The sequence below is a fragment of the Apis laboriosa genome, unplaced genomic scaffold (assembly GCF_014066325.1).
Source record: "Apis laboriosa isolate Shangri-la unplaced genomic scaffold, ASM1406632v1 scaffold10_cov145, whole genome shotgun sequence".
Classification (NCBI taxonomy): Eukaryota; Metazoa; Arthropoda; class Insecta; order Hymenoptera; family Apidae; genus Apis; species Apis laboriosa.
In genome coordinates this window covers 720,097-740,701 of record NW_025220804.1, presented here as the reverse complement: position 1 = coordinate 740,701, position 20,605 = coordinate 720,097, and the positions used below count along the sequence as shown (strand labels likewise).

General features: G+C 19.2%; 1 protein-coding gene across 1 annotated transcript; it reads right to left on the bottom strand.

The window, feature by feature from the left end:
- Positions 1-800: 800 nt before the first annotated feature.
- Positions 801-19,133, bottom strand: LOC122710595 (long-chain fatty acid transport protein 4). The gene is made up of 13 exons (XM_043928543.1): positions 18,604-19,133; positions 13,404-13,608; positions 13,007-13,304; positions 6,512-6,662; positions 5,005-5,242; positions 3,351-3,585; positions 2,941-3,142; positions 2,616-2,808; positions 2,309-2,449; positions 2,088-2,225; positions 1,810-1,967; positions 1,464-1,617; positions 801-1,147 (listed from the first exon to the last, which is right to left on the bottom strand). Exons 1-13 carry the CDS (start codon positions 18,676-18,678, stop codon positions 993-995), a joined length of 2,343 nt encoding a protein of 780 aa, XP_043784478.1. The 5' UTR covers positions 18,679-19,133; the 3' UTR covers positions 801-992.
- Positions 19,134-20,605: the final 1,472 nt, after the last annotated feature.

Genomic DNA, 20,605 nt, shown 5'->3' with positions numbered 1-20,605 from the left:
ACATTTGCATTTTTATTTGTATTTTTTCAATTAGAATTCATTTGTATTAGAATTATTAGAAATGAGATTTTTTAGAGATATATAATTATTATAAGAAAAATAAAAAATATGAAATTTAAAAATAGGAAAATAAGAATTTAGAAATTATAAATAGTATTTTTTATTAAGGATAAACATTTATTGGAAAAGATCTAAATAAAGAAAAATTTATAAAATTTAAAAAAATCAGAAAAAATTTGTTTATAAATTTATGATGTATAACTTGTGACAGACATAACTATGTTCACAATTACTATGAATTCATGCGATATGTAACATTTGTAACAATTTTTTTAATAATACCTAAATTTCAAACTGAAAATTATATTCAGTTTGTTACAAAATTCGTTTATGTTTTTTATTACAATATTTTTATTATAATAACATTAATTTAGTACTTCATATAAGAATTTATAATTTTTCAAGTTATATATGCAAATTTCCTATAATTCAAATAAAAAAATTCTTTTTGTTTTAAAATATTTTTATAATTTCATTTTGCATAAATTGAATAAGATATATTTAAAAAAAAATTTTTGAACTTTAAAATAAAAAATTATTATATATTATGTATTATATATAATATATATATATTATATATTATATATATATATATTATATTATATATTATTATATATAATAAAAATAAGCACAATCAACTTAGAATAAATAAATAAAATTCATTTCATTTTAATTTTTATGTGATTTCTTTATAAAATCGTAAATATTAATCATATTGAATTATACAAAATATAATCTTTTATAAAAATTATATTTAAAAAATAATGAAGTCAAATTATAATTTGATTACTATTAAATTATACCTCAATATAAAGCAATTTTTGATTTAATATAATGAAGATAAAAAGCTTCTTCATTTTATTGATGTGCATGTAAAGAATTACAGCAAAAATTGTTCCCATGAATTTTTTTTACTTCAAAACATATTATTATTAAAGACGAATATTTCCTTGTTGAATCTGTTCATAAATTTCAGCAGTTAACAATTGGTATCCAGACTTTTCATTTAAATAGTAAACTTTATCTCCTATTATATTTGGATTATATCCTTCAGCTACAAGATCTTTTTTTTTTAATTTAAATGTGCCTGAAATAATGATTAAACCTTTTTTAAATTAAAATGATTTAATTTTGAAGTGTTTGAATAATAAAACAATAATGAAATATATTATTTTTATAAAAATTGAAATAAAAAAAATATTAAACGTATTTTTTCATTATTACGATAATGAAAATATAATTTTAAAAAAATTAAAATGAAGATTATTTATATTCATATATAACAAAAAATTAATTTAGAATTATTAATAAGATTTTTTTTACTATGATTAATTAAATGAATTCAAGTTTTATTATAGTTATTTATATAAATTCAAATTATAATAAAAAATTAAATTACGTACCTGTGAGATCAATCTTTGATAAAATCCTAATAAACCTAGGTACTGCGTAACTTGCTAAATGTTCTTTTAAATCAATTGATAATTGATGGACATCTAATGTACCTTTTTCATCATATATTGCTGCCATTCCAGCTTTACCTTCAAGACCTGGAATCTACAAAATTAAATAGAAATATTATATAACAAATATCATAAAATAATACATCATAGTGCAAAGATTAATTATATTTTATACATAATATATAAATAAGATTTATAAGAAATATCTTCTATTAATAATTTTTACATAAAAATTATTATATATATTTTTTTAATATTTTAATATTATTTTTAATATTTTATTTACCTCAACTCCATATACAATACAATCTCTATAATTAACAAGATTACTAATAATAGCTTCAATTTCAGATGTAGATACATTTTCTCCTTTCCATCTAAATGTATCCCCAGTTCTATCTTTAAAAAATAAATTACCGAATTCATCTGCTATTAAAATGTCACCTGCATACAAAATAAGAAAAATTTATAGTTACTTATAAATATAGATTTATATATTTTTTACTTTGATGGAAAATTGCAAAAAATTTTATATTGTTAAATTTGATTAGAGTATATTTATACCAGATATAAATGCCGAATCGCCTTTAGTAAATACATCGCGAACTATTTTTTTTTCAGATGCTTTCTGATCCACATATCCCAAATATGCTCTAAATGGATTGTTCGGTATAATTTTTCCAACAAAAACACCTGGTTCATCTAAATGTGATGATAGAAATTGTAAAATAAAAAAGAAAAAAAATTTTTAAAATGTAAGACATTTTAATTTACGTTCAACTTACTCGGTCCACATATTTGACATAAACCTTTTGCATTCCTTATAGGTTCTCCATCAGCATCAACTTTTATAATGGAAATAGGATAAACTGATGGAACTATTCGAGATACAAAACCAATGGCTCCAACAGTATTATCAACATTTACTTAAAACAAAATAAAACAAAATAAGAAATATTAACACTATAAAATGAATATAAAATAAATTATTTATTATTAAAGATAATAAAAATTTATTATGATTAAATCGATAAAATAAATTTTTAAATTTTAATATATTTTTATTAAAAACTGATAAATATTAATTCTTACCAATGTTAGCATTGCCCTCTGTTGCTCCATAGAATTCAGCAATTTGTGGAATATTGAATCGTTCTACGAATTCGGGCCATATTTGTGGTCTCAAACCATTTCCAAACATTATCCTGATATTGTGTTGTTTGTCTTCCGGTTTTGGAGGTACAGCTAAAATATATCTACACATTTCTCCAATATATTGACCAATCTAAAAATTATTTAAATCTATTTCTTTTCACATTCATATTTTTTCAAGAATTAATTCTTGAATAAATATTGCAGTGAAATTTGAATATGTATTATTTTTTAATAATAATTGAAACAAATAGAGAAAACTTACTGTACACTTATATTTGATGCAATCAATAAAATAAGCACTTGCTGAAAATTTTCTTCTAATTACAACTGTAGCTCCATGAAGAAGAGCTGCACCAATAGACATTACACCACCAGCAGTATGATATAAAGGTAATGGTGTGTAAATCCTATCTGAAGTTTTAAACTTTGCTAACATAAATATACCGACTGCCATAAACATAAACCTAAAGTGAATTAAAAAAATGATTTCCATTATAAATGTTACTTTTCAAATATTTTTTATATATAAGTAAAAAATTAATTAAAAAATGAATAGAATAATCTAAAATCATTAAAAAATTAACACTGATTATTATTGCTAAATAATATTAAAACTAAGTGTAAGTAAATTTTAAGTATTTAATAATATTAAATAATTTCAATGTTTTTTACCTAGAATTTGTTATAACAGCTGCTTTTGGAAGGCCAGTTGTACCACTAGTGAAAATATACACTAATTGATCATTATAAGAGCCTTTTTCTTGAAGAAGCGGTGGAGTTGAAGAAACATTAGCCATAAGCACAGCCAAATCATTATCATTTAAATTTGATGTCTTTTTATCTGGTAAATTACCGATTCTATACAGTGGAAATTTTGGATCCAGAGAGTTCATAATGTCTGACACAGCTAAAATAAATTTAAAATAACTTAATAATTTTCATTTAAAAATTTTTTATATAATTCAAAGATATTCTAAACATGATTTACATATTTCTTCTTCACAAATAAAAACGAATTACGAATACTTATATATTATTCTAATAAAAATTATATATTACTTTAGTTTATATCTTTTTATATAAAATATTAAAAAAATTATTTTTAATGAATATGTTTTTAATGAATGTTAGTTACGAAATGTTTGATAATAAACGATTTATTTCTTTTTATACATATACAATATTCAATATTTTCCTTTAATTCAAAGAATTTTTTTATTATATTACAAATATATTTTTCTAATTTTATTCAAAAAAATATTTAAGATTTTTAAGATATAATATTGTTTGTTATAAAATTTCTTTTTGAAATTATGCAATTTTAATAAAAAAATTATAAAAAAAAATTATGAAATTATAAACCAAAGTAATAATATCAGATGATGTATCCTGTAATAAATATGTACGTATAAATACACCATGTAAACAATAAGAAAAAAATAATGAATGCAAAAACAAAAAAATAAATAAATTACAAATAAAGTATTAATTTTATGATCATTATTTATCAATTATTATCATTATTTATTATCAATCGTTAATCAAGGATAATAAAATTAATATAGTATATTAATAATTTCAATCATAGTAAAAAAGAATTATAAAGTTTTTTGAAAAATTTATTTCATTTATAATTAATCATTATTTTTATTTTAGGAATAATTCTTGTACTGTATTTTTAGAATAAAATAATATAACAATATGTAATAGAAAAAAATAATCATAACTTTAAATTGTTAATATTGAAATTTAATAAATAATAATTTAACTCTTAACTTAATTCCGATAATTTAACTTTTATGTTTTTTTTTAAGTTGAAATTTAACGACAATAAAGCAATAAATGTGATAGCCATCAGCATTATGCAATCATTTATAAAATAGACCTCGAGTCGAATCGACTATGACATGCAACCAAACACCTAATTTTGTTTCATTCTGGAGTAGTTAGTTTTGTTTCCTATTATTATTGAATCAATCATTATAATTGATACTATTTATAAAATAATTTTATACATTTATAAAATTCATGTGGTAAAAAACAAATATTTGTATCTCATTTTAATATCATAGATATCAACTATTGTACTTATACAAGTTATATGTTATACATGCTAAAATAAATAAATTAAAATAATTAAAGATTATTTATTAAAGGAATTTCTAAAAAAAAACTTGATTAGGAAATTTATGATTTATTTTAATATCTATATATCTAATACGAAGTAAATATTCATTGAATAAAATTAATCTAATTTTAAAAATTAATTATAAACAAATAAAAATATAATTTTAATTTTTTAATAATTAAATTTTTTAATGCTTACCATCGATGAAATCCACTCCATAAATAAGAGCTTGACACTTGGACACTTTAATACTATGCAAGAGAGAGGCTTTACGAAGATTGGTGTTAAGCAATGGTATTATTACCCCTAACTTACTTAGTCCAAGCCAAATGGCAACGAATTCTGGTCGATTTTCTAAAAGCATACCGACTACATCCCCTTTATGATATCCATACGTTGAGAAAACAGTAGCGATTTTATTACTATAATCCTCTATCTGGAAATGTTTTATTAAATTTCTTTAAATTAAATGATATATATATAAAATATGATATATTTATATATATATACTTTTTTTTTCGTATCCATTATACTAAAATAATTTTTTTTATAAAGATATAAAAATTTAATTGATTGTTATGATATTTAATATTTATTATTATACAACTATTTTAATTATATAAACAACAAAGTTTAATATAAATAAGTATTATAATTATTTTATTTGTTAATAAAAAAGTATTTGTTAATAAATGATAATTAGGTAATAAAATATTGAAATAATAAAATTTATATGGAAAATTTATTTTATGTTTTAAGATACGAAAGAATTCTCGAAAACTATGAAGAAATTATAACTGTTTATTTTTATGAACGAAAGAAAAGTATATATCTAACGGTAAAAATATATATATATAACGGTAACAAAATTATTAATGTTTATAGTATAAAAATTCAAATAAATTTATTACACAACACAGTTGTTTAATAAAAATGCATTAAACATGAAAGCAAAATATTTAAGCAATAAATAAATTATTCTCAAATATCATCATTTTAAAACATTCTATATTATTATTATTTAAAAAAGCTAACAACTATTCTTCTATGTTTAAAGTTAAAAAATTATTTGGGAAAATTAAAAAGTTTTAATTATGAAATAATTATGAATAATTATTTTATACGAAACAAAATTATAATAATTCTATCGAAATATAAATATCAATACGATTTTTAATTAGAATTAAATAATTACAGATAACAGTTTTCACTCAGAGTTTAATGATCCGTGGGTTAAACTATTTTATTATTATTATTATTATTTATTATTATATATTTTAAAGATTACTTTACATTTTTTTAAAGATTAAAAATTATCGAATTTTTTATATAAATAGGAAGTTATTTCATCTAATCTTATATTATTCATCTCTTACTTTAAATATTAATAAGAAAAAACAATATAATACGAATATACGAATAATATGAACAATAAATATACGTTATACTATACATTAAATATGTTATATACAATTTTTTATATATTGTACATAATATTCCCATATTAATATTTTTAATCATATTTACCATTGAGATAAAATTTATTTATTATTCACTAATTGCAAAAATTAGAAAAGTATAATTGCAGAAAAAATAGATTATGATAAGAAATACTAGATTATTTTAAAAATCAAAAATTAAATATGAAATTTAAATTTTTCTTTAAAATTATATTTTTATAAAATTAAATATTATATAGTCTTACTTGTTGGAATGTCCATTCTTGATCTTCGGAAATGATACAAACTTTATTAGGATGCTTTCTAACATGTTGCCGAAATACATCGGCGATTGTTCTGTTATTTCTCTCATGGCCACGGATAATCCAAAGAACTTTTATATATCGTGTAATAGCTCTGTAAAAAATAAAAATATTATATTTGTACTTTCAATTAGAATCTCACTAGTGTATTTCTTAAAATCCAAAAATTTAAAAAAAGTCAAGCAAAAAATTTTTTATGCAAAACTTGTTAAAATAAATTAAATTAATTATGATATTAATATATTGATAATATATTATTGATACTTGCAGTATTATTTCTTACATTAAAGCTAAAGTTTTTGACGTTCATTTTTTTCAAGAAGAAAAATGATTTCAATAAGATAACGCCATGCATATCTATTTATTATGATTTCTGTTTCTTTTAATGAGTGATTTTTTAAAAATAATTTTTATCTCAAGATTTATTCAATTGATCATTTGGAATTGCGCCATCTGACATCATACGAATTCTTTCTCTGAAATGTTAAATTAAAAATATGCATCGCTAATCTACGATCAATTGAACAATCAAAAAAAAAAATATATTTATGAAATTATTTATGATACAAGACGAAAATTATGCGATAATTATAATAAATTGGACTAAAAGAATTTATTATATATATTGAATTAAATAGTATTTAATTTAAAATATTATTTTATATATTTTGAAATAGGAAAATAGATTTTTTTTATATTAGAATTTATATTAGAAAGACAGAATTATATCGTATAATTAGATATATGATCAAATCAATTTTTTGAAATTTTCAAAGAAAAAAAATATAGATTTTGTTACGAAACAACATTTTTTAGAATAGAATAGAATAAATCATGGAAAAGATTGATCAATGATCGAATAATTTTAATTCTTTTATTCTATCTATTTTTACTTACAATTAATACTTATCAATTGATCGATGCAATGATTTTTAGTTTTGGGCAAAAATTTTGTCTAAAATTATATATATTAAATATTAATAATTAAATATTTGAAGCAATTTAAATAGTATAGATATGCTTAAAAAACATAATAAATAATAATATAAATATAAGAAATATAATTTCAATTAATATTATTTTTCATGCAATAAATCAAAATTTGTTGAATGAACAGCATTACTTGTTAACTTGAATTATTTAAATCATAGAAGAAAATAACAGAGGCTGAATGAAGTTCTTAGCAAATTCATTTCTTATTGAAGAAGAGAAATATACATTACATAATTATCTTTACGTAATTATGCACAATAAGCAAATATTATTTTAAAGTCTAAAATTGCTAAAATTCACTTTTATTTCATAATTCATTTTAAAATAAATGATACTTAAAGAATTTGAATTTTAAAATATAAATATTCTATTTGAAAAAAAATTACAAATTATAATTTAAAATTAAAATTAAATATTTAAATTATAAATATTAAAATAAAGATATCAAGTATCTTTTATTAANCTTATATTAAAATAATTAGAGAAAAATATTACAAATAAAATTTTATAAAATAATAATTTGTTATTATTTTATATATAAATATTTTATATATAAATATACAATAAAAATTTGAAATTTTTTTTTTAAATTATAAAAATTTTCAAATTTTAAAAATATAGATATTCTTTAAAAAAGAAAATAAAAACGAATAAAATAAAAAAAAACTTGAAATTATTAAGTTAAATTATTTTGATGTATGATTGAATGATTGAATTGTAACATAAACTAAATCTTAGGCTATCTTAAAAGGAAATTTAGTTGGTTAGCTTAGTTGGTTCAACGGACCAGTTAAACCAACAAGAGAAATCTGTATGCTACGCACGTCGTTTTGAACTATTTACTACTGATCAACATTAGTTTTTATGCAATTGCATGAATGACGTGTAGATACAATGAGTTAACAGTATCTAAAAACTCGAAAATTAGTTTCACATACATTTAATTATTTTATAAATATTTAAATATTGCATTTTATCACAGTTATTATAAAACATTTTAAAGAATACAAATATTTTTCTTTTACTTAAACTAATATTTTCCAATATATCAGATAGTACATTTTAATCTTTTCAATACACTACTTTTTATCACGAATAATATATAAAATTTACAAATTTACATAAATAGTAATAACAAATAATAATATTTTTAATATAGATTATATATAATTTATGAAGTCGACATAATGAACGATAAGTATATATTTTAGAAAAAATAACTAATATATACTATAATAATAAAAAATGAAAAACAAATTATTATTTTTTAGAAAAACACTTAAAATGCAAAGCAGTAAATTTAATGAAAAATCATATTGATTTTAATTATCATAATTGTTAATTAACTAGTTCTGACTTATTTCTATATATATATATTTCTTTAATAATCTTTCTTTAATAATTTCTCTGTTCGATGCAATAATTTTATTGTAAAAATAATTTTAATTTATATGTAATTTTTTTATATTTATTTATATTACTTATATTAAATTAAAATAAATTTAACTATAATGAAATTGTAATAAGTTATTTTGAAAACAAAATAATTTCATATAATTTCTGAATGTACAAAGAAATTGTACTTATATACTTGCACTGTACATATATAAGTACATTGCTCGTCAGTGAAAGGTTCATTTTGAATCATGTTATCATGTGTTGTTCAACTCATCTAATATTTTCACGAATTACATATAACAAAAAAAAAAAATTATTATTTTGATATGCATCAAAAATAAAAAAATAAATCATACAAATTAAAATTTTTTATGGAAAAATTTATTTTTTTATTTTTTATCTTTAAATGTTGATATTTTTTATTTTTAAATTGATTTAAAATTTAAGTAAAATTATGATTTATATAAATCATACATACATAAATATAATTTAATAATTTAATAATTTTATAATTTAATAATTTAATAATTTAACATATAATCAAATTAATTTATCTTTAATTACAAGAAAACATAATTTATCATCTTGTATTTTTCTTTCCAATAACATTTCTATATTGTATAAAATTGTTTAAACATATTTTTCTATAACAAGTATTCTTATCAAATATTATTTATCCATATTATATTTTCTTATCAAAAAAAATTGTCTTCTTATCAAAAAAAATTAATATCGAGAAAATAAATTACGATATGCATTAACAGGAAGCCACTAAATTCACCGCAGAAAGAGATCCAAGTAATAGAAGTTTCGAGTTCTTATCACAAGTACTTGTAAACAATACCAGTTTTATATAATAATATAAACTAGATCCTACGACATATTGCACTTGGATTGTGATCCAAGTTGCCCATAATATTTTCTTTTTTTTTCTTAAAGAAAAAAAATCAAGCTTCCTTGATCAAAAATTATTTATAATAAAATATAATTATGATCTTAAATTTCATTAGATTTATCAATGATAATAGATAATTTTTTATCAGATTTTCATAAAAATATATTCATAAAAATGATTATAACATAAATAATTTAGTTTACATAAATAAATAATTAATATTTTTTAAAATGGATTAACAATTAAAATAGTAATTTTTATTATATATTAGCGATCATGTCGTTATTAATAAATAGTATTTTACAATATAAATAATATATATATGCTCTTACAATATAAATAAATAATATATGCTCTTTCAGAATATTATTAATTACTATCAAATAGTAAAAATATATAAATATATTCATATTTATACATTATGTTTTTCTTATGTTTTCTTTTATTATTTATTTTATTACGTTTCTTTTGTACAGAAAAATTTTGATTTTGGAATTTTAAATGCTTTGATTTTTCATTTAAATCAGTCATATTTAATGACTGATTTAACATTGTTCATTAATAATGTATGACCAAATAATAAGTATTAATTTATGAAACTGATCTACGTCAGAAAAGTAAAAAAATTGATGATCATAATTAACATTTTTATAACGAAAAATATTATTAAATTTTTATAGTAATAATATTTTTGTTTTGAATAATAAATATTTTCTTAAACAGACATTTTTTTGTATATCCACAGTAAAAAAGAAATATTCTATATAAATATACTTATGTAAATTCTAAACTTTTTAATTTATAAATCAAAATTTTAATTTTTCTATATTTATATTTTATTTCAATTTATATTTTACAAAAGGAAAAATCTTACAATTTTCTTTCAAGAAGTTTTTCAGGGAATCTTCCATTAAGGAAATAAAGTTATGCGAAATTTTATTTCGCAAATTATAAAATATTCAATAATTTCAATAATTTGATAAATCTTATGAATATACATATATATATAGACCATAATAATTGGCATTTATTTTATATTAAATTGTATTATTTTGAATAAAATTTATATCGATTGAATAAATAATTTAAGAAAGTTTAAGAATAATTAAGAAATTTAACCATATGAATCAAAAATCTACATTTCAATTTTAATTTTTTAATAAATTGCAATTTATTAAAAATTTATTATTTAAATGTTCCTTGTTATCATACAAGATGGAAAAAACAAAAATTCACACAATTGCAAGTAATTAAAAAAAAGTAATTAAAAAAAAAAAGTAATTATTTATATTGAAATTTAGCAAACAATTATATTGTAAGTTTCATATTTTTTTCCAATTAAATAACTTAAAATAAAATTTTTAATTTTATTTTTAGAATGCATTATGTAAATATAATCCAATAATATCGTGCAATGTAATAAAATATAATAATGCAAATCAATTTTTTGATAATAGTATCTTTAATCTTGTATAATTTGAAAAAAAGTATAGTAATTTCCATTACTAAATAGTGAAAATATTAGACATTTTCTTAAAATATTTTAGTTTTTAAATGCAAAAATAAAATTAGATTTAAAAAATTAAAAAAAAACAATACAAGAATGGAAAAAAAATTTTATGATGTAAAATCTTTTTAACATCATAAAGCTTTTTTTGTAAAATCTCTTTTATATCGTATTCTAACAATCCAACAATCCAACTTAAATATACTGTCATCATAAAAAAAAAAATATAATTTTAAAAAACAATAAATGTCAGACCAACGATGAATTGTGCAAAGGAAATGAAGAAACTAAAAGAATTATTCCTTCTATGTTTTACAACAAAAAAAAAAGGATTAGAGATTATAAGTTGAAAATTTTTTTTTCAACTTATCATCCATATGTCACAATAGTGCATCTACTATCTCGTACATTAAAGGATACAACGTATACATCATTTAATGACATTATTGTGAAACGATTGTAGTAGCTAAATGCGCCACTCTAAAAATGAATTTCTTTTGTAATTCTTTCACAATGGAAGTTGAAATTAAACTTTTATTGTTGACTTCATAAATTATTAAATTTTTGTATTACGTCGCGCACACACCATATAAAATGTAAATAAAAAAAATGAGATAATAAAGGTTTTCTTTTAATAAGATTAAATATTTTAAAACGAAAAATATGTCAATTTATAAACATTTATAACATTTGTTGTAACAATGAATATAAAAACACATTAAATTCTAATAAGAATAACAAAGTTTTTTAATTGTTTTAAAATTTTTTAACCTTATTATTTTTTTAGCATTATAAAATTATCATTTGTTGTTAAAACAATTGTTAGTTACAAGTGAGGGATATAAGTTTCAATTACCTAGAGCAGTTCACTTCCCTAGAGAATCATATTGATGAAAATTGAACAATTATTTTATAAGAGTAATATAAACATTAACTCTCGAAGGTCGGAAATATTTATTTTATATATATATTTATTACGAATTATTTTTCACACGAAAACTGAACTTTCATTTCCGATATACATTAATTTTTCCCCTAAATATTATTTTAAATAAATATTATATATAATATTATTTTAAAAATAATATTTTTTTAAATCACAAATATATATTTTAAATTTTAAAAATATTTTATTACAATTACAATCTTCAATTGAGAAAGAGAGTTCATGTTTATGAAATGTATTATATGTTGAAATTATACATTCAAAATTCCACATTTTAATAAAATAATTAATATTTTAAAAACTTATTTTTAAAAAAAATTATTTTTTAAAAAATATTATAATTCTTATTTTTAATATTATATATTATTAATTAGAATATATCAAATTTTTCATCAACAATCTAATTTAAATTTCTTCATCTAAAAAATCATTCAAAATTTCAGTAACAAGTTCACATGTTTTTTGATCGTTATAAACATGACCGATAATATATAAATACTTATATACCATCTTCGAAAGAAGTAGAGAGAAACTCGACTGACTGGCCATGCGAGAAGACCAACTTCGAAAGTCAAACACTGACCCAATTTCCGCTTTTATCGACTGGATTTAGAATAAATCGAAATCCAAACTATTGGCCATCTGTGTATTGTTAAAAAGTACGAGAATGAGTTGGATCAAAGTAAAATATGTACTCACATGAAATCTCTGGGTGCTGTTTTCAAAGCAATGTAGAACCATCGGAAACGTCCTCCGGCTACTAAATACGCAACGAGAATCACGACTAGTAGCTGCACGAGGAAAATGGGACCTGCATATATAGATAGGAGAGCCAAACAGGCAACCAAACTAGATATCACAAACATGATGAGTGCCAGGCGGCGAAGCAGGCGACCGACTGCCTTCCACCGGTTAGCTGCACTTCTTTCTGTTCCTCTTACCGTGCGCGTCCTCGTCTTTGGCGTTGTTGTCGTCGTGATCACGTCTGTCCCCGCTCCTGTATACAACATACGCATGTACGTATACGCATACAATGTTCGGTTCGATATATCTACACATGATTCCAGTTCCGTTCTCACAGTTACATTCAACGTACCTATTGGTTCATTGTTCGACGTTCCGATTTCCACTTCCACCGCAATATTCGATACATTAGTCCTGTTGCGACTGTTCCTTAGCTTGTCCTCGAGCTCGACCCTGCTCTCGGCCGACGTCGACGTCCGTGACGAAGACGTCGGCCGTGAACAGATCGACGGCGAGAGACCAGCAACGTTCGAATGAAGTTCACCCTTTTCTACGTCCTGCAATAAATGCAGCAAATTTATACTATACAATGTATATAACGTATACTTCATCATTCATACATGTGTGTATATTATCGTTCCAAAATTTGATTTTAATAAAAAATCAAAAAATATGCATTTGTATTGTAAAGATACATATTACAATATTTATTTCTTTGAGTAATGCTGTTTGATCTTATTTTCTAATATTATATTTTGAAAGAACTATTATATCGACTTTATTGTTATATACCTTTGTAATCACTTTATTGAAATGATGAAATAATTCATTTCCATTTTATTAAAATTAATTCTTCAATATGAAAATAATTCATAATTATTTTATCATTTTATTCTATGATAAGTTCAGGTTCTTCATAGATGCAATTGAAACTTACTAAGTGTATAAATACATAGTAGATGTGTGTTCTTATATATTATGTATCGTGTAACCTAGAGTATCGAGTGTATTGTAAATAGCATATGAAGATTTTGTCCTAAATAATCCGAAATGAAATAATTTCTTAATTATAATTTAAATATTATAATTTAATATTCATAGAAATTATTGTATAAAAATTAAATAAAAAATAAAATATTGTTAGTAGAAGATAATTTAAATTATTTGCTCATTTCTTTGATATCTTTGATATTTTTATTTACAAATAATTAATGAAATACGAAAAAAATTTTGATATTTATAAATCTAAAAAAATTCTAATACAAAAGTAATATTTTAAACTTTCATTTAAACTTTTTAGCAATTAAATCAACATATTGCAAATTTATATTTTATACTCATTTAAATACAAATAAAAGAGTACAAGATTAAAATAAAAAATTATTTGCAAAATTAATAAATATTTTTCTTAAAAAAATTTGTTCTTTTTATGAAACGAAAAAAAGTTGATTTAAACATCTATATTTGAATTATAAAATAGCATAATACATATTCGCATCTTAGAAAAATTGATAAAATAATAAAAAGAAAAAACAAACTATAAAAAATTTTACAAAACATTTTTTTTAATATTAAAAAATAAAATCATTTATTCAGAATAATATTAGTAATATGAAAAGTTGAAAAGGCAAAAGATGGATATATATATTTATGTATCTTGCAGTATTCTACGTAAATTCCTATAAAAAAGAAATAAATACACATGTGTATTGTAATATTATTTCATCAAAATAACCATAAAATATAAAACTATAAAACTTAAAAATTATACAAAAATATATATATATAAATCGTAATTGTAATTATAAACAGAATGGATATAGTTTTTAAACAATAAAATCGTTCATTTTTAATATGTATTTAATATTAATATTGTATACATATAATATTGTTAATTTATGTTAATAAATTTCATAACCTATGTTTTGTTTCATGTGTTTTTTTTTTTTGTATTGTTTTATGTGTCTACTAATGTTTCTATACTTTCTACTTTCTTTTAAAGTTTCTCTCAGATAATTGAAAATAATATTCGAAAAACAGATTAACTGAAAAACTATATATAACTATATATTTCTAAATATTTAATATTTATTTAAATTTTTTAATCTAATATAATGAAATCTTTTGTATAATTATTTTGTTCTTTTGTTCGTAAATTATATTTTTTTAAATTAAAATATTAATATGTTTTCTAATAAATAATAAAAGAAAAATAAAATTATATATATTTTAAATAATAATCAACAAATAGTTATATTTGTATTATAATAGTTATATCTGTATTTTTAATCAATTTTTTCTTTTATTATAATATCAAAACTATATAATTTGTATGTGTAATTTTTATATGTATTTTATGTTTATATATATAACTATTAAATTAATTATAAATAATTTTTTACATAATATAATAAATAATAGCATTTTATAAAAAAAATTTAATTAATTAATTAAGTAATTAAAAATTGATAACTTATATATAATTATGTTTATCGTTAATGTCTTAATATCAGCAAGATCTTTACTCACCCCAAAAAAGTATTTATGTCTTTGATTAACAGTTTGATAAGAAGCTAGAATACATTTTTGTAAAACTCGTTTTAGTCGCGTAGTTGATAATAATATATACTAAGTATGTATCAAATACACTTTCTCGAGTTTCGAAACTTTATACTGTATGTAAAATTATTTGTTAAAACATTTATTTATAAGTAAAAGTTTAAAAAATGAGGAAGACTAATATTTTCTGATCACCCTCAGTGGCGAAACTTAATCAATAACTCTACATTACTGCTACCGTGTGGTAAAACACGGAAGCTTCTTAGCAATGCTCAATGAATAATAGTTTGAAACAGAAGTTTATTTCAAAAAAAGAATTTTTGAAAATGTTTTCTTATTTTATTTAACTTTTATTAATAAAAATTTTTTAAAATTTAATTGCATAATTTTTAATTTTTTAAAATTTACTTTTAGAATAAAGTTTAATTAAAATCATTCATGTCTTACGTGACATTTTATTTTTGACTAATTATTTTTGATCTAATACAAATAATATCTTCTAAAAGAGTAAGATAAATATATAAAAGAAATAACTATATTTAATATAAACTAATCAGTTTTCAATTGATTGTATAATGACCATAAACAGATAAGATTCGTCATCAATAATATTATTATGCTGAAGGCATAAAATCTTCTTTCAATATTTAAAAAACTAGTCATTTTAGATACATAGTTTTGCAGGTAAAATATTATTTTTTATTTTTGCTTTTCAATATACATTTTAATATTTTTATATTTTTTATTCAAATTTAAATTTAAATATTAATGATATCATCAACGATGATTTTATACGATATTTTTATTTTTACGATAATGACATTAAATTATGAATTAAAATAATTAAATAATGAAACTATTTATTAAATTAAGATTTTGTCGCTTCGGAATATTCATATATTTATAATCGTTAAAATACCAATGAAATTGCAATTACTAATACTAAGAAGTTTTAGAAGAATATGGAACTATAGCAAAACCAGTTAATATGCTCCAGTTGCCACAAAGAAATGCATACCGTTACAAGAAATTACTTTTAATATCAAATCTTTAAATTTTTAGAATATTTATGAAAAGCATCTATTGAAAAAATTATAGTTAAAAGAAATATTTAATAATAACAATTTGAAAAAATTTTATTTAAGATTTTGCAAGTTATTTGTTTTATAAAAAGAAAATATTAGATATCACTTTTAATTTATGTTAAATTTCCTAAATTTTTTACTCTTTTTTATTTTTTTTTTAAAACATATATATTATAGATATAAATTAATAAAAATATTTCAATAATTAAATTAATTATCATTAAATTGTTAATGATCTTATTTCAATAATACAATTCTCGATTATTAATTAAGATTTAAGAGAAAATATTTTTAAATGATCATGCGTATGTTGAAGTTTATCAGCACGCACTGTTGCACACTTTCTATTACAACAGACGCGACATAATCATATAAGAAGAACATATTCTAATATACACAATAATTTCTTATTTTACAAAAGATTCATATTTTTAAAAACTCTAATCTTCCAATTTTGTATTCTTATTCTGTATTCCTTTCTCTTTTATAATTATTTATTAAGATGATTTTAATAATTTATATAACATTTGATTTTTATAAGAAGAAAAACATTTTATGACATATATTTATATTTAACATTTATATTTAACATTTATATATCATTACTATTTTAATAATTAAAAATATTCTGATGTATATTAATATTTTAATATTAATATTGATGTATTTTTAATATTTAATATTTTTTTTCATTTAATTTCTTTCAGATGATAAATGATTGATTTTAAATTTTTTATATATATATTATAAATTTATGAAAAATCATAAAATAACTTTAATAATACTGATTGACTAATTATATTCATGCAATAAAAATAATATATATTAAATAAAAAATTCATGCAACATATTATATTTATTATTATTATTATATTATTATGTTATATATATTATATTTTGTAAAAAAGAGAATATTAAATTGTTTCTTGCTATATGATATATATCTTCTTTAAAAAATAAAATATCCAAGAATATTATCATTATTTGAATTGAAGAAAAAGTTAATTATCTGTCTACTCATTCTTTTACCACAAGAATTTATTATTCAAGAAAACATAATTTACAATCAAACAACGGAAATGACATCTTTATATATTTTGCTAGATCCATATCATTAAATTTACATAAAATGAATACATAAATAGCTTTTAAAATTTTTTAAGAATTAATTTAAAATTATTATTTAAAAGAAAAGAATATTTAGCAAATAATAATGCAACATAAAATCAATTTTATTATTTATTATATTATTATATCTTATGAGAATAATATAAATTTTGCAAAATTCATATGTTGATTAATGTATAAAAAATATTTAATACTAGAATAATCAAATTAATCAAAATCACAGATTTCATATTTTTTGATTATTGAAAACATGAAAAATGTTTTTAATAAAATTAATATTGTAATTTATTGAGATAAAAATAATTACATATATCTATTTATTTTCATGATATTACTTTAATTACAATCATTTATATATAAAATAAATATTTAAATACAGATCGATAGTTTTAGTATTATACATACATCAATATAAATAATTTGATTATATAAATAATAAATTATTGAAAAAAAACTATTAAAATTTATTTAAAATATATTAAATTTATAAATTTAAATAAGAATAATTTTTTTTATTATATTGTTAATTCATTAATTTATTATGTTAAATCAATTTTCATTAAAGAAATTTAATATGTATTATTTATTACTTTAAATAAGTATTAAATATAATATCGATTATTTGAAATATCACAATATTTTTTTTCAGATTTCATAAATAAGCAATCTTCTAAATCCTATTCGTAAATGAAGGTTGCTCCAATATTTAATTATTGTTACATCAAAACAAATACTCTATACTTAGTTTACATTCATGCTATTAAACATTATAGTACTTACGCGATCCTTATCGGAAATTATATTGATCCCATTTCCAATACTATTGACTGATATTTCCGAAATACTAGCTGACATGTTCAAATTATTTCTTTTTATAACCAATCACAAATTAATAATTATTAAATCGAACGTACACATACAATATATTTTCGCGATTTACGAGAAATTCAATTAAAGTCAATTAATGTAATTCAATGATTATAGAAAATTTTATTTTATGTTATACATAAGACTATTTGCAAAAAATATTCAAGTGATCGATAAATTGTACGTAAAAGTTAATCGCTTGTATGCACTAACAAATATATTACGGAATGTATTCAGATAGATAGAAAGGAGTTATGGCTTTTCTTCCAATATCGCGTAACAAGAAAGTTGATTTTGTTGAAGATTCATATGCTCGCGGGCAAATACCGACCAATCGTAACCGAACTATTCGATTGTGCAAAACCTTGTTGAACGAAAAAAAGTCAGTAGATATTAATTGTACATGAAAATGAAAACCGATATGTATACATGGGTTATAAAATGATGTTAGTTTGGTCGCGTACTAAAGCAGAATATCTGCCAGCACTGAGTTTGCTAGGCCGATCATGCAAGCCGATCTCCCTCCATCGTTTCATAACTGCAGATACCGGTATAGTGAGGCACTTTTTACTCGCTTCAAACTTTAGTTGTTTTAGGATAAAAATAAAAATATGTGATACGTATACAGCTTGTTTCGTAAAAAAATTTGTCTTTAAATTATACAATATATATATATATATATCTATATATATAAATGTCTGAAACATGATTGTAAATTAACGAGTTACATCATTTGATATAATTAAAATTTCCTTTCACTTTTTTGGCTTCATTTTAATTATATATGAAGCGATTATCAATCTTAAGAAATTTGTAACAAAATCATAAATTTTTAATTTTTTTAATTCTAAATGAATTTTACAATTTAATATTTTTAATTTCTTATCATAAATAATCTTAAATGAGATTTGAAAATAAATTAAATATTGAGAATTATTTGAATTAAAATATTTTTTATTTTTAAATGAATTATGAAAGAATAAAAAATATTTTAGACATTTTGTTTTTATATATAAAATATAAAAAAATTTTAAATTTTAAATAAAATTCTATATAAAATTAAATAAATTACAATTATATTCAATTGTAATAATAATAATTTATTATTACAATTATATATAATGAAATTATATAATAAAATTTATATTATTTATAAAATAACTTTACATTAAATATTTTTGATTATGTTACAAATTAAATTTTCAATTGTAAAATATTTTATTAATTAAAAATAATTAAAGTATCTTTAATCTTCTTAAATTTATACAAAGTATATATGTAAATAGAATGTATATTTGAAATTTTAGATTTATCTTGTTTTTTCTTATAATTTACAGTATATTCATATTTTCTTTCTATTATAAGTATTAATTAGTATAAATCAGTATGAAGAAATTAAAATAAATAGTTTTTAATATTATATTGTAAGATTTATTAATGTTATTAATGTTATAATTTATTAAGATTATTAATTTATTAAATTATATGTGTAATGTTTATAAACTTTGATAATAATATTTCTAAAATAAATTTAATTATATATTATAGAAATTTAAATATTCCTAAATTTCGCGGTATTAATGAAAAGAGAAGTAGTTAGATCATTTACTTGCTTAATCATATGATTATGATAATATAAATGTGCGATAAACATGTCATTTTCGTAATATTATATTTATATAAATTTGTCTTTATTATATCTAATTAAAAAATGTTTTAAATAATTTTAATAAAGAATAGGAAATAAAAATTGATTATTTAATAAGAATAAAAACTTTTTTAGTTAGTGCAAATAACCTTGTATACAGAAAACATCACAAACATTATGAGTATAAAGAAAACTAAGTAAATGAAAGATTTCCTATAAATTATACATTTATAAAACTTTAAAAAATTTGTTAAGTAATATAAGAAT